Below are 22829 nucleotides of genomic sequence, written 5' to 3'. Positions count from 1 at the left end.
TGGTACTGGTATGAAAACAGATGCATGGATCAATGGAATAGAATAGAGAGCCCAGAAATAAATCCATGCTTCTTTGGTCATTTAATCTATGACAAAGGAGGAAGAATATACAATGGGGTGAAGACGGTATCTTCAACAAATAGTTTTGGGAAAATTGAACAGATATGCGTAAAAAAAAAAAATGAAACTGAACTACCTTCTTACATCACATACCAAATAAACTCAAAATGAATTAAAGACTTAAATGTGAGACCCCAAGCCATAAAACTTCTAGAAGAAAACATGGGCAATAAACTCTCTGATATTGCTATTAGTAATTTTTTTTAATGATATATCTCCTAGGGCAAGGAAACAAAGGAAAAAATAAACAAATAGGACTACGTAAAACCAAAAAGTTTTTGCACAGCAAAGGAAACCATCAAAAAAATGAAAATATAACCGACTGAATGGGAAAAGATATTTGCCTGTGATACATCTGATAAGGGGCTAATATCCAAAATATATAAAGAACTCACACAATTCAACAACAAATAACGAATGATCCAATTTAAAAATGGGCAGAAGACCTGAACAGGCGTTTCTCCAATGAGGAAATACAGATGGCCAGTAAACATATGAAAAGATGCTCAAGGTCACTAACCATGAGAGAAATATAAATTAAAACCACAATAAGATATATCACCTCACTCATGGCAGAATGGCTATTATTAATAATTCAAAAAACAACGAATGTCGGTGAGGATCTGGAGAAAAGGGAATGCTCGTACACTGTTGCAAATTGGTACAATCACTATGGAAAAGTTTGGAAAATCCTCAAAAAATTTAAAATTGATCTACCTTTTGACTCAGCAATTGCACTTCTATGTATTTATCCAAAGAAAACCAAAACACTAATTCATAAAGATCTATGCATTCCTATGTTCGCGGTGGCACTACTGACAATAGCTAAGATATGGAACCAACCTAAATGCCCTTTGGTGGACAACTAGATAAGGAAGTTATGGTTCATATATACAATGGAATATTACTCAGCCATAAAAAATGAAATCTTATGATTTGCAACAACATGGATAGACCTAGAGGATATTATGCTGAGTGAAATGTCAGAGAAAGATAAATACCATATGATTTCACTTATATGTGGAATCTAAGGAACAAAAGAAATGAACAAACTAAACATAAACAAACTCGCAGATACAGAGAACAAACTGGTGATTGCCAGAAAGGAGGGAGCTTGGGGGTAAAAATGGTGAAGAGATGAAGAAGTACAAATTAGTAGTTACGAAACAGTCACGGGGAGGTGAAGTCCAGCACAGGAAATATAATCAATATTATGGTAATGGCTGTATGTAGAGCCAGATGGGTGCTAGAGAAATCGAGGGGATCACTTCATATCTTATATAAATGTCTAACTATTGTACTATGTACCCGAAACTAATATAAAATAATTTTTTAAATAAAAAAAAAATAATGATACAAGCCAGTTGAAAGAGCAGCCCTCAGCACCAGAGGGGCAGGAGAAACTTAAGAGAATATCACCCTGGGTCAGGAATCCCCTGGAATTTGTTTTCTTTTTTCCAATGTTCTGTTTTGCAAATGTACAACTGAATTCTCTCAATATTTCTTTGTAAATAATTATTTTGCTCTATGTTTAAAAAAGGAAAACATTTCTGCACATTTATTTTGGCTGTTTTATTGTGATGTATAGCTGATTATGTCAGGTACTATTAGTTGCTATCTGACATACCAAATATAAGTAAATAGTGAAGCAGGCTCAAGACTCTGACCAAATTTGGAAAACAGAGGAACATGGCGGTAACCTGCAAAAGAAATCAGATCTCATTAGAACAATAATAATCAATTAATCATCAATGGCCCTGATAGTGCTAGTGAGAAAAAAAATATCTTTAGTGAGCATACGCTAAAAATTATGCAGAGTTATATTCATCTTATATATTAGTTTTCCACACACAAAAAAATTAAAATATTTAAGTTTCTATTCTGACTTCCTCTTAACTGAGCACACAGCTCATGCTTCTCCTCCCTCAAAGTGCAGCATCTCCAAAATTAGCCACCACCCTTCTGCTTCAGACTCTGTTTCCTAGGTACCTCTCAGATGGTGTCAGAAAAGCAAACATTTTGAGACAAGGTAATTGGAAGTACAGTGTAAATCACCCCGCAAGGTGACTGCAACATTAAGGCAGCCCTGAAAAGAGTCAAGAAAGAATAGTCTTGGGCTCGTAGTCTCTTCTCCTCAGGTGAGAAAAATGAGTCACTGCCTCTCCCTTCTCTTGGATTCCCATCCTTCATTTCTTTATGGTAGTCCTGAGTATACTTAATTGAAACAAAAAAGCTATGAGCCAGTAAAGAAATGCTCATACATGCCAAGTTTGTCGGATTAGTCTTCTTAGAGATCCTGCACCCCAATCTCACATTCCATATGAGAACACATTTCTATAATTCTACTGAGAAAAAACATGTATGTCAACACATAAAATTCCCTTTACATGACTGTCATGGATAGAGCTATTTGTTCTATCAAAGTTTGTCTTTGGTAAACTCAAGTTACATTTAAATGTCAGCACAATCATCTTACTTTTAAAAATATTACCTTTGCTCATGCATAGTACTGGTAAAGTATATTGCCCAAGAAATTCATTTCCTGTTAAAAAATTTTGATTTTCCACAACAAAACGTATCAATGCCAATTCTGGCACCTGAATAACAAATGTGAATGTTTCATTCCATCTTGGACTAAAAGCTGAAACATAAAGGAATAGATAGTATCAAAGAATCATATACACTATTTCTAGGGAAATATGCATAATACCTGCTCTCCAAAATTTTTCTTTTCAACACTTCAACAATAGCTTGTTTTTAATAATAATATCTTGTGTTTTTAATGCACCTATTAAGAAAATAATATTGACAATAACAATATTTATTGGGTGTTTACTATTGCTAGGCAGTATTCTAAGAACTTTAAGTAGATAATCTCATTTAATCCTCACAACCACTATATCAGGGTTATTACTCTCCACGTTTACATATGAAAAAACTGAACCAAAAAGATGCTACATAACTTCCTAAGATAAAGTATATTCTCTTTACCTAGTCATTAATGGTGGGGCAGAAATTCAAATAAATGGAGTCTAATTTCAGAGCAGAAATGTTTAATCATATGTAATACGACTGCTGTGTTTAAGCATTTCATTAACAAAGAAGTTGGGACATGAAGAAGTAACATCATTTTTTTATACCAGGTCCTAATATGAGTACAGCTCATAATCTAGCTTTAGTTGTTGGATTGAAAGCTAGATAATGAGTGCTCTAAAGCCAGCTCTTGACCTTTCTTGTGACTAAGTGCTCATTTTTAAAATCCAAAGGTGATGAGTAATTTAGGACTCCAGCAAAATGGATCTTCCCAAATAATAACCTCTTATCAAACAAGAAATTCAAATTGTGCCACAATGTAACCCAAATCATCCAATATTTAAGCATAACTTAATGGAATCAGGAAATTCACATCCAGATGAAATATAATGTACTTAATAAGAACTCAGAGGTCCTGAGATAAATAATATATATTGGTTTTCACAAACACAGGAAATGCTATGCCTGCTATGTCAATAGCTTTTTTTTCCCCCCCAGCTTTTGTTTTTTGAGTTATATTTCCAGAAGCATTGAAGAATTTGTGGCTAATTATACTTTGTCTATGTTTTCTATGGTGCAACTATGTTCACCAGGGTACATTTACTGGACAGAACTCCAGGATGCAGTCCATGTCTACAAAAATATTAAACTAATTGATTCAGGATGAAATAATGATGGTTTTACCTTGCCCTAAGAAGAAAAATAATTCCATGAAGTACAGAGGCAGATTTAAGAGTTGATTCTTTATAGACACTGCAAAATATCTGCACAAAATTCTTATACTGATCTCTCTCTCTTGCATGCACACACAAACATGCAAAATCATATATATTATATGAGAAAGTCCTTTTAGTTGTCAAAAAACAGTAAAACTGAATAGCAAATTTGATCATTATTAATAGTTTTCCCTACCATTACCAAAAATAATTACTTTCACAACTTATCCTGATGTGATCTTTTTTCTCCCAGACTCTCATGTCTTTTATTATACTACTGTTAACCTAGTAGCTAACTCCTCTTAGAAGCCCTCTTGTCCAGCTATCTAAACTTTTGCTAGTCTTCCTAACATACATCCTCCATTCATTTTTTGATGCCACAGTCCTTTATGACCTGATTTCTACATCTTTTGTGCAATCATATCCTGACTCTATTTTGTATTTCTCACTTCCCTCTCATATACTTCTTATCTAATCTGCAGAAACAATCTCCCTAAAGCTCAACTCTATTAGTGTTATATCCTTGTTTAAATTTTTTAATTTTATTCGTTTTCTGCAGAAGAGAAAGTTCCTAACATCTTATCACAGCTTTCACGATTTTCCATGACCATCCCCAATATAACGTTCTTATTTTATCTCACATTAATCTTTCTTAAGTAATCTATATTCCACTCACCTTAAACTTCTTTACTTTTCCCTAGCATGTTTAAATTTTCTCCATGTTTTAGCACTCATATTATTCCTTTTACCTTAAATGCTCTTATTTCCAATCTCTGTAAAAAATTATACTCATTTGCCTAGAACTATCTCCAAATTTGTCCCTTTCACTACAATTTTTTGTACTTTTCTTAATAAGCACTAATAACTCTTTATCATAATAGTTTACTTGAATCTCATCTCCCATACTGAACTGTAAACTATCCACAACAGAGTTAGTTAAGACATACATAATAATACATTTAATAAACAGATTTTAAGCTTCTTGAGATTTAGCACCAGGCTTTTAATAATGGGCTCAGTGATGTTGGATGGAACAAACCAAATTTCTGCAGGGATATTCCAAAACAAAAAACAAAAAACAAATCCAAAAAATGGAATATCATAGTATTATAAGGAAGGTATTGAATAGATAAATGTTCTGTGTAATTTGCCATGAAGATTCAAGTAAGATAAGAGAGAACAGAGATAGGTTACTAAAAGCTTCCTGATATTAGTAGGCATCATTAGCAGACACTGCCAGAATAATGTGCCTTTAGCTCTATAGCGTGCCAATTAGGCAGTAAGTCATCACAAATATCCTTTCCCATTGATAACACAGAATGAGGAAGCAAAACTTCCCAAATCTTTTTTCCATGCCTTTTGTACTAGGGGTCATGCTAGAGGAGTACTGCTGATGGGCAAGGGGTGGGGGTGGGGGTTGGTGAATATTATAGGGGATTATCACCCAAGGAAAAAAAAGACTAATAAAACATCACCTACTTCTCTGTCAATGTCATTTAGCCTGGAGCATATTTCTAGACTCTGAAATGGAGTCCACTATACTTTTGGGAATATCCACTCAAAGAAGATTCTAGACTCAACAATCATTTCCAAGATCTTCCCCAAGGTAATCTTGACTAAGGGTTAATCCCAGGAATCTACACTTTTCTAATTTCCTTAATGATTTCAATCTAAGAGAAGAAATGACAATTTCAGTACTGTATTACATAAAATATCATGGGATACCAGAATACTGAAACCTTACCAAAGTCATTTCTTCCCTTCCTACATTTCCCTCTGGCAACGATGAATGAATTATGAATCCAAACATTGTACGAGTAGGTTTCTATGGTATCTTTGCCTGAGTCAGAAGCCACAGACATTTATCTAAAATAATTTGAGCAGTGGAGTAAGAATGTGCAACTTGCTGTATCAGAATAATTGTAAGTTCTTTATTTTACTCAGAGACTAGAAGCTAAGAAGTTTTGCAGCTATCAAAATGCCTCTCTTAATTCAGTGATATTGGTGAAAATATAAAAAGTAGAGAAAAGTGAAAAAAAGTAGTACCTGTTCAGGTCAGATAAATTTTTGTATCTGTAATCTGAAAATGTATCTAAATAATGCATTAAATCATTATTGAGCTGTTTTTGCTGCATCTTGAACATAATGCAAAACCTTTACCTTTTAAATAACAAATATATATTAAAACTCTATCAACATATAATTTTTAAGCTTTCCAACAAAAAGTCTAATAGAAGTTCAATAAAATATATTAGAAGCTCACCATTTCTTCTAATTACACGGGTCTGCTGTTTCATTTGATCATATGGAACACCAAAAATTTCTATAATCACTAATGTGTCAGCTTTGTTAGATGATGAATGACTACTGGGAGGCAACTGGACACCACTGATGAGCTGTGCAAATACATGTGAATATAAGAATTTAACAAAATATCAAACTGCATTACTAATTTCCAAATAAAATATATATACAAAAAAAAACCAGACTCTAAATAAGTTTCTCTAAAAAAACTGAAAGTGGAAAATAATGCAAAATTTTAAACTTAACTGTTTTATCCTCAAGTATTAATAGAGGAATACCATGAACATGTCTAAATTATTCCATTTTACCAATATGCAATTATAGTAGAAATCACATTGTCCAAAGTTTATGGTACAACATGTGTTTTTATTTTCGAAGTATTTGTTATGCTTGTTAAAAAGCATTACTTACAAGCATTGTTATGATCACTTTCTACTGTAATTCAGGCTGAGTTACTCTGGTAACGAACTATTTTCAAATTCATACTGTATATATACAGCAAAAATTGTAAACAATGCGAATACTACTTCTGAAATGTAATAAAAAGCAACACGTAATTTCCTAGGTAGCATTTTATGAGGGTATAATTTATGTGTTTAAATAATTTATCAAAAAAATTTTACATTATCCATTGTTGTCCATATTATCATAAGTAACCTGAGAATTACAAAATTATTTATTTCATATGCATATTAGGGACTGGGTATCAGAAAAAAATTATTAGAAAAGTAATTAATAATAGTTTTACATAGCCTTTTATTAGTCAAGCTAACTGTTGAAGCAAAGATTTGTTTTACTTTAAGGAACAAAATTTGAACAAAAATCAATATTCGAAGTGTACTAATTTACAAAATATACTAATTTAAACATTGAGGGATGATTTCAATTTCTGAAGATTATAACAAAGAGGAACGAATAAAAATTAAGTTTGAAAAGAAAAAGAAAATAAGAGAAAAGAAAAAAAGTCAATATGTAATTTTTCCTTTTCTATATCTATACATTATGGCATTAGCTAGACCAGGATACTGTACAAATATTTAACAATCAGTATGAAAATGTGTCAATCAATCGGCAGAATTAGACATTAGCATAATTAGAAAGAACATTCGTCATAAATAACTAGTACACCGATACTAGAGCACACCAGCCGAATATCAGCTCTACCAACATGAAGAAGGTTTTCCTTTAGTGTACCTCATGCCAATAAAACAAAAAACAAAATCTAATGAATAATAATCATTGAATGAGAACTGAAAAAGAATTTAGAGATTATTGTTCAAATAATTTGTATCTTCACAAAGCCCTTCAAGAGACAACTGCGGAGGACAGATGTCACAGAAAATCCTCCATGGCCTACCCGAGTAGCTCTACTTTCATCCGTTGGCCTTATGCATGAAATTTGGAACTTAAAAAATGGTTTCACAGTTTTTATAAGCTTGAAAATAACTGACTTAATTCTAAACTCTCAGTTTGCAGATGACAAAGAATAAACCAAAAATGTCGAATGGCATCATCAAAGGCATAGAAAAAGTAATTAAACTAGGTCTTTTGGTTGCCAGATCATGCCCTCCACAATTTGTGCAAGTCAAAATATAATCACAAACTCCCTGGTATTATAGAAACATGAGGGAAAGACACATGGCTTCGTAGCAGCTTCCTGGGAAAGTCATTAACCCTGTCTGTTTTATACCATGTCACGTATGCCCCTACATGAGACCCCTCATACTACAAACAGATGGTATTTGGAAACATCTGTGCAGACTACCTATCTTCCATCTTTACTTTCTCAATAAAAGAGAATGCATGTTCTTTTTATTATTCTCAACTTGAAAAAGAAATCATCCATTTAATTAACCAACATGTATTGAGCATACACTTTGTGTCAGGCACTATGAATAAGTCCTTATCCTTAAAAGATCCTTAGACGAATGGGGAAGAATGACAAGTACTATAAGTAAATAAACTGTTATAATACAATGTGGTAAGTGCCATAATATATGCATGCATAACATGTTGTGGGGGTGGAAGGAGAAAGAAAACTACAAAATGAAACACAACCAAGCATAGGGAAAAGCTTCCAAGAAGAAGAGACTCTTGAAAAATGAGTCAGAACCCAACAGGTAGATGAAAGATGAAAGAAGAGTCCAAAGAAAACAGTATATGCAATACGTGGAGGTGTCGTCATAAACAGAGAAGGCCCCCTATGGTTATAGAATAAGGTGAAGACTGGAAGTGGTGAGAGATGGGCCTAGAACAGTATGCCATGACCTGACTAAGAAAGCAATCAGGAGATATGAATAAATATTAACTAGGCATGATAGGGTTAGCATTGTAACAAAATTGCTCTGGTCAATCTCTCTGGAAGATGGATCAAGAGAAGTGAGACAGGTTACCTGAAAACCCCTTAGGAAACCAAGGGAATAGATGTGATAACAGGTGACAAATTCCTAAAAAAGGACAGCAGCAAAAGACATCAGACCAAGGAATGGGTTAGAAAGACATCTAGAAGTAGGACCCACAGAATTTAGAGCTATATTAGACATGGGATGTGAAGGAGAAACTGAAGAGAAGAATGGCTCCCAGTTTTCTAACTTGAGCTGAGTCAATGAATTTGACTCAATTATCGAGATTTAAATAAAACAGAAATATATTTGATTAGGAAGGGATGTTCCAGTTTTAATATTTTAAGTTTGGCAGAACAGTGATTAAATAGGTAGAGATGCTGAGTAGAGTATTAAAAATATGCTTTTATACCCCTAAAACTAAGCCAGATTAAAGACAGGAGCATTGTTGGTGGCTGATACCATAAATGTGTATACAAAGGACGCAAGGAGAATATGTAGTTCTAGATAAAGATTAAGAAAAAGTTTTAGGCAACATAAATATTTTAGCGGAGGTGGAGAAAGAGGAACCCACAAAAGAAAGTAAGGAAGAATTGCTTAGGAGGCAGGGGGAAAAAAAGGAGAGAAAGACCCCAGAAGTACAACAAGGAGTTTGTGTGAAGGGATCTTAAAAAGTGGCTGATTCATCCTTTCTTCTCCCTAGGACAACAACTAGAACTTGATTAGTTGCTTAAAACAAACAGAACAATGCAATTTTTTGCATTTTTCACTCATGCAAAGGGCAACAGAGAGACTTTTTCCAGATATGGAAGGATGCTGAAAGCACCCACCTATATATTACCTGAAAAGATTAACAGAAATTTAAAAGGCATTAAAGGATTTCAATTCAAACTCAGAATATTAACGTATACTATCTAGCTTATATAATAACCAAAAACAAATAAAAGAAAAAGTTAACTTTTTAAATTTTGTACTAAAGTTACAAAAAGGATACTAAGGTTATGACAACATTGTAAAATAAGCTTAAGGTACAACAACACTTTGTCAGATTCTAGAAACAGTGCCAACTAATCAATTTTGGGCTGTGTCCAGTGCTGCAGGCGATTTCGACCTATCTACTATATGTTCCTAGTTTAGAGTCAAAAAAATCCCTAAAAACCAGGAAAAAAGTCAGTTACACATTTCGCTGCCACTATTTCCTGTGGTAGCCAGAATAATTTTCATCCTAGTCATTTTTGCTGTACCCTCTTCTCACATTAATCTCTGGAAAACGGTGCTTAAACTTCATCCCATTCTTTTCTGGGACAAAATGGCTAGGACCTGAAGTAAATGAAAAAGGTCCCTCCAATCCACTGCGACTTTATGACAGTAAAGAACCGAGATGGGAAGAGTTGTGAAAGAAGTCCATTCTGGAGGTTCTAGATTTTTTTGCCCCCTGACAGCCAGATTAGGGGAGCAGGAGAGTCATTAGCCAGCAGAGCCAGCAGAACTATACTCTAGACACAATAAAACTGACCAGGGACAGCAATATAAGTATCAAAATTCCAGAGTAGAATCTGAGGTGGTTCATATGGTTCTAGGAGCAAGAGGGACCAAAGACCAAACTCATCTAATTTATTTGCAAACAACAGGTACAGTTACCATATAAAATAGAATTGCTTATAATTAAGTGGAGAGAAAAAGCTAGGAATTGTCGAAAGATTTGGTGACATTTTTAAAAAAGGAAACAAAAATGACACAGGTTATAGAAGAATAAGAAAGATTTTGAAAAGTATTTATGGGATACAATACACTTTAGACAACTACTTTTGCCCTCAATAAAATCGCACAGGATGTAATAAAACAAAAGATGGGAGATGAAATAATAAGATAGTAGTCAAAGGAAGAGTGCTGGGTAGAAATAAAAAGGAAGCAATATGAGGTAAATAAAAGTTGAGGAAAAAACTAATAATGCAGGTGAAAATTCACATCTACATTAGAATCGGGAAAGAATAAAATCAAATACAGAGAAAATCAAATGTAAAAGAAACAAGACAGTGATAAAGGTGACACGAAATAGTAAACATGAAGGGAGGATACTCAGGGAAAGCATGTGAATACTGTTGGTTTCTTAGTAATCAAGGAATATTCAGAGACATGAGGAGGGAAAATCCTGAATTTGCAAAAGTCTAATTCTGGAGACTAATGAAAATCATATTGCTCCAAGAATTTCCTAGTAAAATTCCCTAAAGTTAAGGAGGGAAAAACAGCATATCCACAAGGTAATTTAGTGGGCCAAACTAAGACTTCTCCACTACAATATTAAATGCCTAAAGACAATGGGATAATATCACCTTTGGAGAAGAGAAGGTTTTAGCCTCAGTATTTCTACTCACAGGCTGGTAATCATTCATTCAAAAAGTCAACAGAAAGACATCTTTCAGATATGGAAGGATGCCAAAATGCCACACACCTATAATATCAAAACGATCAGCTGAAATTTAAAAGGCATTAAAGGAAATCAATGGAACTCAAAATATTAACATATACTATCTAGTTTACATAATAACAAAAAAGGAAAAATAGTTATTAATCTTACCCTTATCGTAAGTGTAACTGGATTACTGTTTTGTGGTATTTCATATGGATTAAACTCTGTTTCAAAATCTCTTAGAAATTGTGGTTTCAAAATATATCCAGAACTACCATTATCCAAAAATTTCCCATTTTGAAGGTCCATAGGCAGACCAGGGGTCTGGAAATTTAAAGCCACTGTGAGGGAAAAAACAGGTATTTTAACATTGTCAGAAAATAGAGGGTATGGCTAAAGAAACACAATAGATTTTCTGAACCCTAATCATGGATTTTATATCTTCAAACAATTTAGGAGCAAGTCTCATCAACCAAATCACTAATAATTTATAAAAATTTCCATCTGCCATGACTATATCAACATGAAGGTGAGTTTCAAAGTTTAGTCTGTAAATTATTTTATAGCTTTGAGTCAAGGAATAAAAATGGCACACCGAATAGATTATACAATAGCAACGTACATGTCAGGTAACATCCAAGAAATATGAGAATAAAGAAAAGCAGTACATTAAATGCTGGAAGGGAAGACAACAACTATATCATAAACTTTCAGGTCCAAAGAGATACTGTTATCACTTGACAAGAACTTGAGAAAGAGGCAGAGCAATATTGTTAAAATATGGAAATACCTGTATATAACCTGGTAAATAGCCACTGCATACGGGATCACTGTCCACACGCCAACACCCCACCACCACTATCCTGACCCTGTTCTCCTCATTTCTGCAAACCTACAGGCCTTTCCACAATCCAGTAGCAGAAGGATTAACACCTGGCACTTTTTGACTGGTTAGTTCTAGTGCTATACCAGCTGATTTGGAACAGGGAGGATCTGGTAATGACAAATAACAAAGCTATGCAATCTCATTCACTTTTCAGCTATAAAAGCAGAAGCTGGTGTAAAGTATAAAAAGGTAGAGGTCACTTAATTTGAAGAGGCCCTTGGGAAATCTCTCAAGCAAAGGATTTTATCTTCACTCTCCTCTTGCATCCATTTCGTGTTCCTTTTTCCCTTCCTACACTTTCCACGCTAACGGTTCATGAATTTACTTCCATGCCCCCAACTCTTACCTATATTTACCCTCTCCAGCACGTTTAGAAATAACTTCAGCTCTTGAAACGATTCATCATCATTGCCTGATCACAAAATACCTAAGGCTAAAAAAAATCTTCCTATGGAGCTCTCTTCAAGAATCTTTCATTAATTTATAGAAGTAATTCATTTTATCTTATTTTTGCAAAAAAAAAAAAAATCTCAGTATTTTATATAACATACCCATTTGACAACCTACATTCCAAAATTCTTGAGGATTAAAATTAGAAGAGTCTGCTCTTGTTGCTCTGGGATATATTCTGGTAACGAACTTCCTGGTGTGAAGAATAAAATCATTGGCTAAAAAAAAAATTATTTCAAACATTGTGAAAGTTTTCAAATAAATTAACTACTTTATATATTATATAATCCTATAATAATTTCAATAATATGTATAGGTATTGTCTTGGCAAAAATATTTGCAATTCATGGAAATCAAAATAAATCTGTACTTTTACAATTGACAGTGTAATTCACTGTTACTAAGAAATTAATAATTTATTACACAATTTTATGCACACTAATCATTCACTTGAGAAAAAATGATTAGATAACATATTTTGGGTTTTTTTGCATAAAAGTTCATTTCACTTTGACATAAGGTTATATAAAATTCCAAAATAAAATGCATCCATTCTTTAAAACAAAAGTAGTATCTATCTTTCTACATTTTCCTTTTTCTTTGGTTTTCACATTAGGACAGAATCACATGTAAGTCATACAAAGCTATATTATGTCATACAAATTAATCCAGTTGAATATTTAATAAATTCTCAGGGTTGAAAGGGTCTTTAAAGTTATACGATTCGGCTCCCAACCCTAACTACCACAATATCTTCCCCATAAATTCATTCAGTAACTGAACGAGAACTATTGAAAGAGAACTTGCTACCTCCCAATATTTCTGATGATTTCAAATGTTTTTCTAAAATAAGGTCTACACTTGTAGTTTATACACACACACACATGCACACACACACACACAGTCTATTTGAGTTTCTATATATATTCTTTGTTTTTACTTATATATTCTTTATAAATTTAAATTGTTATGTAGTCTAAATCACTTAAGATGCAAAACTAATTTATGCCCTTTACCACTGAACATCCCTTCAAATTTTTGAAACATACCACAAATTTTATGTTTCTCCAAGGTTTTTATTTTTTCACTAGGCAGATCCTGTTCTCACGACCATTCCTGCTAATATACTAACCAGCCATGGGAGAAATGGTTAATGCCTATGGTCCACTCACTGTATTCGCTAGTCAAACTACAATAGAATCATTACCACCCTCATCTTGAATACTATTCTTTAGGAAGCATTATCAAGTAAAAAATTAGTTATTGAAGTTAACATTAATTATAGTTATTTCATCAGCACTCATTTTCAGAAGTTATACACTCCTTAAGAGAAAGCGTATTTTGAAGTTACTTATGTATAAAGCACCATGTGTATCTTAGCATCATAATACAAGGTGTTTATCTTTTGGTGATACATGTATTCTTCTGGGTTTTAATTTTTCCCAGAGTGATAAACATGAATGATCACTAAGGACCCTTAACATAATATGATTTTGTGACTTCTGAGAGTAACCTATAGAAATTAACCATGCTCCATTATTACAAATGCAATTCATGTTTATTTTAGATAAATGAGAAAATTTAAAAAACAGGAAATAAAACCACATACAATCTCTTCACTCAGTTAATAACCACTGATATAACCTCTTGGTATGTTTCTTTCTATCCTTCTGTCATATGTATATACTTATTTTTTATTAAGTTATATTGTTTATTCTTTTATAAATCCATTGTTTTACTTACTAAAATAACACAAAATAATCATTCTACCACATTTTTAATGACCGCAAAATCTGTATCTGATTTTACCTTATTATAAACTTGATGATTATGTTTTTAATAATGATAAATATCCTTGCAACACACATTTGCCCATATCATTAATTATTTATTATTGACTTTGGGTTCAAGAAAAATGTTCTATGCTCTTTCTAAAGAGATGGGGATGCTATACTTTATAACTCAATTTAGAATTACCCAATTTTTTTTGAGATTTTGAGCAAGTGTTTGACACAATGAAAGTGAGAAAATTATTAATATTTTTTACTGCTTTGGCTGTCCCCAAAGGTCCCATCCCCATGAACAAAAACCATCCAATAGTTTAAAAGGACAGAGACTAGTAAAGTATGTCATTCAAATTCAAACTCCATTGACAAGACTTTATAGTAAGAAATATATTTTATATCACAACCCAAGATACAGCTATAAATTATAAATAAAACAATTCTTATTCTTACCACATATAATATACTCTTCTCTATCCTACTCTGCTATTTTAACTGTGGTCCAGAAATACTGATCTTTTATCACAAATTGCAATTTTTAAAAAAGGCCCTAAAATATATATCCAGGTTCTCTCTAACAGGCAGTTTAAAGAGATGAGCTAATAAATACCTCAAAACCCTTGGGTACCAGTGGCCAGCCTAATGAGGCTAACCAACAAATATATCAGAATCCACATTTCCAAACAACCAAAAATTTTTCTCAAGTCAGTTCCAGGTACTGAATTTTCTGCCATAGTGTTTCTATATAAGATGGTAGATTATAGTTTCTCAGAAGGATTTGCAAAGTCACTTGACCGTTGAGTTATTTACCCATCCCTTTTTAAAAAAGGGGATAGTCCCTGCCATATAAGTCTGAAAAGAAAGTAGGGTTGCTTCCCATTCTCTTTCCTGGGCTTTGTTGCATCTTGGGCTCTACCAAACAGAATAACCCACCTCAGATTTAGAATCAAAAGATAGATAAAAGAAGATGCAGAGACAAACATACCTCTACAGGTGTGCAGTGACAGTACACACCGCACAGTCATCTGGCATTCTGGTCTGGCTGCCATTTCTTCCCTCTCCTCCACCTGAGACAGAGAGCCTCCAGGTCTTTTAATTCTGCCTCTCAGATGCCTGCTGAGTCCACAAAGTTGACCCTGGCTTACCTCTTCCCCCCAGGCAGTCTCACCCTTAAGCTGCTAGCAAAGGCATCTTTCAGAAACACACAGGTAACATGTGACTCCAGAGATATCAATCTTCTCCTGCTCACTTTTGGTTTCAAGACAAAGTTCAAGTTACTTGCAACTTAGCTCAGCCTTCCTCTGCAGCCTTGTCACTCTCTGCTTTTCCATATAAACTACTTACCACAGCCCCACCCACCAAAGTATCCACACTAGATATTCTCAATCAAAATTTCATAATTTAAAGAAGTTGGCTATTGCTTAAGTTCTGTGAAATAAAATTTAATGTAACTTTTTAAAAATTATGTTAAATATGTTGAAAATCTTGTGAGAATGTACGTTTTATATCATCGACCAATCTGGACACCTTAGCAGTGAATATAACTTGTTTAAATATTTCATCTATTTAAATCATAAAAATTTACCTGAAAATTTTGAAAGTTTTCGAGCTTCTGACTCTCCAATAGAATTAGTTTCATTAAATTGTTGATAGAGTTTTGAATAGTAAAAGCTTCTAAACTTCTCAGCTTTAGTATAAATGACAAGATCAGATAGGGCCAGAGCCACTTTTACCTTTTTTGATGTAAAAATAAAATGCAGTAAATTCACAATTTTGCACTAATAGTTTGAAAAGTATCTTTTCCAACAAAGAAAATACGGTTTCATATCAATGATTTTAGTCCTTTCATAAGATTATCTCTGCAAAACCTATTTGGATTGGGTCAATGTGATTATTTTTTATGATGATAATGTTTAATGTTAATAGGAAACAGCCCAAACCTAAAATTCCACTTAATGTAACAAGTATTGAGAATAACATTGTTATTTCTTTTTTCCTAAAGACCTTGGTTTGTTCTCATGAATTTTATAAATTTAGATTTTTTTTTTTCATGAGTAACTTGTATTTCCAGTGTGATCTAACATTTTGGAGTAACTTCTACTGTATAGCATACACCGGCTCTTTTATAGCTTGGCATCTATATCCTTTACACTTCTCTTAACCCCTTCCCAAGTCTTGTTTTGGGAAATCATTTCTTGTTCATGCTCAATATATGTGCTAAATATCAATAATGTAGATTGGGCCTGGCTAATCGAAGCTTTGCACTCCCCTAGCAATAGTAATTGGTTCAGAGATGTGCATATAACTGGGTAAGAGCCAATGTACAAAAAGAATTTACTTGGTCAGCTGAGAAACAGATAGGCTTTCCAGGGGATTTGAACCTGAAAGCATATAAAGCTGGAGCTTTGCAAAGTCTTGCACCAATATCAAGAAAGTGAGGCTGAAGTTGGAGAAAGAAATTAAGTTCTTTGGACTTTGCTTGAGACACTATACCAAGTCATCACCGAAATTAGAATTCCTTTCCCTAAACTTTTCATTCATGTGGGCCAATTAATTAATTGGGCCAAAAGTTGATTTTATCTAAACCACATGAATTAGTTTTGTGTCACTTGCAATCTGATATACCTTCTTATGTCACACTAATTTGTATACTTATAATACTATGTATTATAAACAGTGTTTTGTGGGGTTTTTGTCCTTGAAGGCAGAGACATTATGTTGTTTATCTTTATATCTTTTGTACACTGCATGATGCATAATACATAAGAACACATAATATTTGTTGACTATAAGAAAAATATGTAAAAGCAACAGGAAAAAAGATAATTTTTAAAAATTAGTTTCCACTGCTAATATTTTCCCCCAAAGATTTTAAATGATAGATTACAGTTTCTGTAAGAGGAAAAAGATTTTCCCTTCTAAAAAAATTTTTTAATTCCCCACCAATAAGAAAAGAAGACAGCTTTTCAATCACATGTAAGATGTTCCTAAAGTAGCATCTCACCCTCTTTTTCCTGAAAAGTGGCAATCTAGCTAAATTTTTTGACTCTGTTTCCTTTTCTGGATAGCCTTTTAAATAAGCCAATGTTTCTGATTCTTTGACTTTGTTCTCTTCCTCTTCTTTATCTGCCTCTTCATATTCTTCATATTCCTGTACCTGACCATGCTTATCAGAATTTCTCCTTTCACGGGTTTCCACTAAGGTTCCTATTTTCTTGTTTCTAACTAGTATTTTGAATTTTAATGCCTACAGAAGGAAAAAAAAAAGAATTTAAAAGATACAATTACATGCATTCGTAACAGTCATGGAAAAGTTTTTCATCATAGTCTCAATTAGCCCTCAGTAGTAAGAGATGTAAGATAAGAGCTCCATCTTCGCCAATACCTCTATAAATACCCTAATGGACACCGGTGATATTATGGTATTGACAAAATTCACCAAAAAGTAAGCCCGTTATGACTGGGACTTACTGTAGCCTCATTTCTTTTACATTTCACAAATTACAACTGTTTAAAAATTTTGAAATACATGATAAGGGTAGATATATATATATATATTTACATATATATGTTAAAATATATGCAATGTTACAAAGGTAGAATGTTACAACTTCAGATTAGTAAATGCTTCAAGTCATTACTCTTTTATCCAATAATAAAAAGTATTAAAAGAGATCAGGTATATAAACATGTCTATTGTAGTGTCTGGCATCTAGTACAGACTAAATTTAAATTAAAGATTTGTAAATGTTCTTCACATTTCAACTGTATTGCATACCAGCATCATCAACTTAATATTTCCCGTCCATTAAAACTAGGAACACGGCAAAATTCACCAACAGAATCACTCGATCTAAATCCAAAGCTTTCTGGTTCCCATCATTCACTTAGTTTATTTTTGCCCTTTTAAAATATTCATTAAATAACAAATATACTCATTCATGTCTGCTATGTTGTATACAATGCTGCTGAAATCTGGACTATGAAGTTAACTTCTTTTCTTCAAGGAGCTTTGTTTGTTTGTCCCTTCCCTTTGTCATCTCAAGGTACACCCACTCAAATTACTCCATCATCTTGGGCCTTCTCTCTTTTACCATGACCTTTACATTACTCTCTGGTACAGAGTTTACCAAAGTGCACTCTGCAACTATATGTAGCAAAAGCATCACCTAGAGTGCTTGTTAAAAGAACAAATTCCTGGGATCTACTTCAAAATTAGAGAATCAGAATCTTGAGTTGTAAGACTGGAATTATGCCTCTTTAACCAGTCTCTAGGCGATTCTTTTGTACACTGAAGACTGAGTACAATAGGAGAAAATGACTATCTCTAATTCTTCATTTACTCATTGGAAAGCATCTCCTTACTTTAGTATGGAAATAAAAACTGTACTGAAAACTATATATCTGAATATATATATTAATATACATGTTATATTAAAAGTAGATTGTTAAAAAATAGATTTGTAAATAATAGGAGGAATTCTATTCCTACAAAGTTAAAACTTACTGTAATTTACTGAATTAGACCCTGATTCTTAGATTAAATCTTTGATGATGTTTCCAGTACTTTGCACAAGCTATTTAATATTTATATCCTGTCACAATTGAATACATTTTGTGTGAGCATTCTTTTGAGGTTAAAGTTTTTGCATATTTTCATTTTATTTTGTCCATCTCGATTTTATCATGAGCCCTCTACTTCTTGTCACTACTGTCAAAATACTTTTATCTTTAAATTTCACTCAATTAAATAAAGTATAAAAGAAAATATTCAAATATTATAAAAATACTGCTCTACGCCAAAATGATAATATGTCAAAACTAAACTATTGGTCGTTAGACAATACAGTCATGCAAAAAAGAAAATTCATTTATTATCTGATAAAACTTGGGGCCAGCAGAGAAAAGTAAGAAAGAATGGCCAGAGAGGAATGGGGAAAGCCTAAAGAATGTGGTTACAGAAAAAAGTTTTTCAAAGAAAGGAAGGAGGCATTCCCAGTATTGAATGTTGTCAAAGGAACAAGTTAGATAAATACTGTGATGCAAGTAGAAAAGGAAGCTCATTTGCATATGTTGTGAAGAGATGAGGAAATGGAAATTTGTGTTGAGACAGAGAATAATCAAGAGACAGCTGGAGAGAAAATTGAAATACTGAGGATAGGGCGGGGTGCTTTTTTAAACCAAATACTTGACTATGCTCAACTGAAGCTGTAAATGGGCCCATACAGCCAGGAAAAATGAAAAGAGCATTAAATTTTTAATTTTAATTTATATTAAAAAAAGAGGAAACTTGCCACCCAGATGCTGAGGTATTTATTGGTCCTGGACTACATTTACAGCCAAGATCTTTGTCCCTTCCTTAGCTTTTTGCCTACAAAACAGACCAAATTCCTGCAGCCTAATATTAACTGACTTGAAATTTTGGACTCATGGAGTATGACACACAATAAAAATGTGGATTTTTACATATATTTCTATATACTCTCTTGTCAAAATACATTCACTAAACGCTCACAGAAATGTTTCATAGCACATTGCAAAGCTACACTTCTATAAATAATCAAATCTAAGCATTTTCATTGACCTCTAATCCAATTTCATAAGCCAATATAATAGTGACATGCTTTTTCTTTTGTTTCTAACCTGAGCTTCTCAGACAAAACGTTACCTCTGGTGAAGGTAGTTGGTCTGAAAAGTCATCAAGCATATCAGAAAGCAAGGAATCTCCCAAAATAAACTGCAAATTGTCTGCCATCACTTCTTGTTGGGGAGGGGAGCAGTGATTCTCCAAAGAGAGTACCAGTGGGTAATCGGATGCCTAAAAAATTAACCATTGCTACAGTTATTTATCAGAACTCCTCAATGACTTGAATGCAATTAATAAAATCGCTTAATCTATTTTAAAACTTATTGCTAATGATCATTACATTTGCAAAAATGCTTAAGCATTCTTTAAACTGAAAACACTTTTGAGTTTGCAAAAATAGAGAACACTAAATCTATAGAAAAATAAAAATTATTACTATTTGCACTAGAATTACAGAAAACTGAAGCACCCAACAGTGAGTATTTATTTAAATAAATTACAGCATATCAACATAAAGGAATGACATAGGTCTGTTAAGGAGGTATAGCTACACATACTACTATGGAAATTTGTCTATAATATAGCCTTATGAAGAAAAGTAAGTTGCCAAAGAGTAAGAGTCTACATTTTTACTTTTTAAAGTATGTGTGTTTATGTGTTTATGTAGATATTTTCAAATGTGAAGGAAAAACTTTAACACTGATAAGTTAGGAGAAATGTTAATTTTTTACTTTTTAATTAACATTTAAAAATGTTAATTTTTTACTTTTTTAATTTTTTACTTTTCAAAGGGTTAATATTCCAAGTACAAAAGCTTTGAAATGTGTTTGAAAAATGTGTTTCTAAAAACACAACTCATTGTTTTATAATTAAAAACAAAGATAAAGATATTTCCAGTTTTTAATAATAAAGAGGATATCTTAAATAAAGATGACTCTACAAAGATATTTTCTGCTCTTTCTCACCACTATAAATTTGACATTTGCTACAAAATAGAGAATAACACTCATTTTTAGATCTTATTAAAAATAATTTTCTTTATTTTATTTCCATATATGATAATCGGGGCACAAATTTACAAATTTACAATTTATAAACAAGCCAAGATACTGCAGGGTATGCTGTATTATCCCAGACCCTTGAATAGGAGATATAATATTACACCTTTTAAATGTATGAGTATCTTAGTTTCTGTGGCTACTGTAACAAATTATCACAAACTTGGTTACTTAAAACAGCAGAAATTTATTCAGGAGGCCAAAAATTTAAAATCAGTTTCATTGGCTAAAAAACTACTTCAAAGTATCAACAAGACTCTAGGGAAGATCTATTCCTTGCCTCCTCCAGCTTCTGGTGGTTGCCAACAATCCTTCACTTGTAGCCCCATCAATCTAATCTCTGCACCTCATCCTCACATTGCCGCCTCCTCTGTGTTTGCTAAACCTCCCTCTGTCTCCCTCTTAAAAGGATACATATGATGGCATTTAGAGCTTACCCAGATAATCTAGGATAACCTCTCCTCTCAATTTCTTTAACTTCATCACATTGCCAAAGACCTTTTTTCCCAAAAAGAGTGACATTTACAGGTTCCAGGAATTAGAACCCAATATCTTGGTGGATCCTACTCAGCCTACTGCAAGAACCTTCTCATAAAGACCCACATACATGTATATTGACTCGGTTTAACATCAAGAGAACGTGTTAAATTTTTTCCCAAAAATAAGCAGTGATTGTGAGTCTAGACAAAGTGATGGCCTAGCAGATAGATTCCTTAATTAGGCCCTGACTTCACTCACTGGGGACAGCTCATTTTTTCAGCTTCTTTGGTGGTCCTTGCTTCCACCCTCTGGGAAGGTCCTCTTGTCTTTGGCCACATCTAAAGTAGGCATTGAAGAGGTTGCTTTCCTAAAAGCCAAGCAACTTGTATAGCTCACTTCTTGACCAAGGGCTATTTGAAAGTTCACCTAAGAGGCAGACTTATGTTTTGTTTTGTTTCTGGCAATATAGTTCCCTTAAAACAGACTTTTTTATCTGTTTGCTTCTATTAAGTTACATGTGCCAGTAAATATAACCAAAGTTCTTTCCTAATCAGTTATACCAAGTTCATTTTATTTCATTGTTCTCTTTTTCCCAAATTAATGGTGACTATCTTGAGTAGTAAGTTCAATCTTCAATCTAATCTTTGCTACAAAACTCAGTTACCTTGTGCAATTGAGAAGGCTCACTGAGTCTTTGTTGCTCAAAGCCTTTTTTCATTCTAGCTCTCTCTTTGGAATCTTAGAAGCTGTAGGGGTTTCCATTCTTGCAAGGCCTTTAAATTTTAAGATTGTCTCTATTTGCTTTTATTTCTTTGGTTACCCACCTTGAATGATGTGAGACAGTTTGCTATGCAAATATCTGGGAAAAGCATTTCAGAATAAGAGTTAATATTCCAAGTGCAAAGCTTTGAAATGTATTTGAAAACAGAGTATGGAGGCCAGGTTGGACAAGTGAACAAGGCAAAAAGGAGAAGAAGAGATCAGAGAGGTAAAAGAAAACCAGTGATATAAGGCCTTGAGAGCCACAACTTGGATTTTAGCTTTTCTTCTGAGTGAGATTGAAACTTTTGAGAAGGAAAATGACATGATTTGACTTATCAAAAAAATCAGGCTGGCTGATACATTAAGACAAAACTGCAGAGGAGAAGAAAGAGAAGCAAGAACATTGGATAAAAGCCATTGCAATAATCCATGTGAAAGGTGATGGTGGCTGGCCAGGACAGTGACAATAAGAATGAGTTAAGGATTAAATCGGTATATATTTTGAAAGTAGAGCCAAGAGGATTTGCTGAAGAACTTATTAAGAGGTTGGAAAGAGAGAGGGGAGGGTTAAAATTGACAACAATGATTTAAGCTTGAACACGTAGAAGTTATATCATTTGGTGAGACTGGAAAGGCCATGGGGAAGAGCCCGACTGGCGGAAAGCGGACTATCTGGAGCTCAACTCTAAACATGTGATGTTATTTATGTCTATTAAATATGCAAATCAAATATCAAATGGGTAGTTGTCTATTTTGGTGTAGAGTCCAAGGAGGAAGTTTGGGTAAAGATATAAATTTAGAAATCATTAGAAATTAGATGTTTAAGAGAATCAATGCATACATCAACATTTTATATTAAGGTTAAATTTTTCAAATTTTTATTTATATTTTGTAAGT

At 33.2% G+C, this 22829-nt stretch overlaps 1 protein-coding gene across 1 annotated transcript in view; it reads right to left on the bottom strand.

Annotated features, from left to right (window-relative positions):
• Positions 1-1485: 1485 nt before the first annotated feature.
• Positions 1486-22829, bottom strand: part of PLCZ1 (phospholipase C zeta 1) — a 37583-nt gene continuing 16239 nt past the window's right edge. Inside the window, exons 5-12 of the mRNA XM_016124112.2 lie at positions 19714-19863; positions 17050-17292; positions 15631-15778; positions 12363-12479; positions 11094-11266; positions 6133-6265; positions 2612-2761; positions 1486-1820 (exon numbers count right to left, since the gene is read on the bottom strand). Of these exons, the coding sequence (XP_015979598.2) occupies positions 1735-1820; positions 2612-2761; positions 6133-6265; positions 11094-11266; positions 12363-12479; positions 15631-15778; positions 17050-17292; positions 19714-19863 (1200 nt within the window). The 3' untranslated portion in view covers positions 1486-1734. The remainder of the gene's footprint in view (positions 1821-2611; positions 2762-6132; positions 6266-11093; positions 11267-12362; positions 12480-15630; positions 15779-17049; positions 17293-19713; positions 19864-22829) is intronic.

Source organism: Rousettus aegyptiacus, unplaced genomic scaffold (genome assembly GCF_014176215.1).
Source record: "Rousettus aegyptiacus isolate mRouAeg1 unplaced genomic scaffold, mRouAeg1.p scaffold_m13_p_2, whole genome shotgun sequence".
NCBI classification, from domain to species: domain Eukaryota; kingdom Metazoa; phylum Chordata; class Mammalia; order Chiroptera; family Pteropodidae; genus Rousettus; species Rousettus aegyptiacus.
The sequence above is the reverse complement of the archived record's forward strand: the minus strand, read 5'-3'. Positions and strand labels throughout refer to the sequence as shown.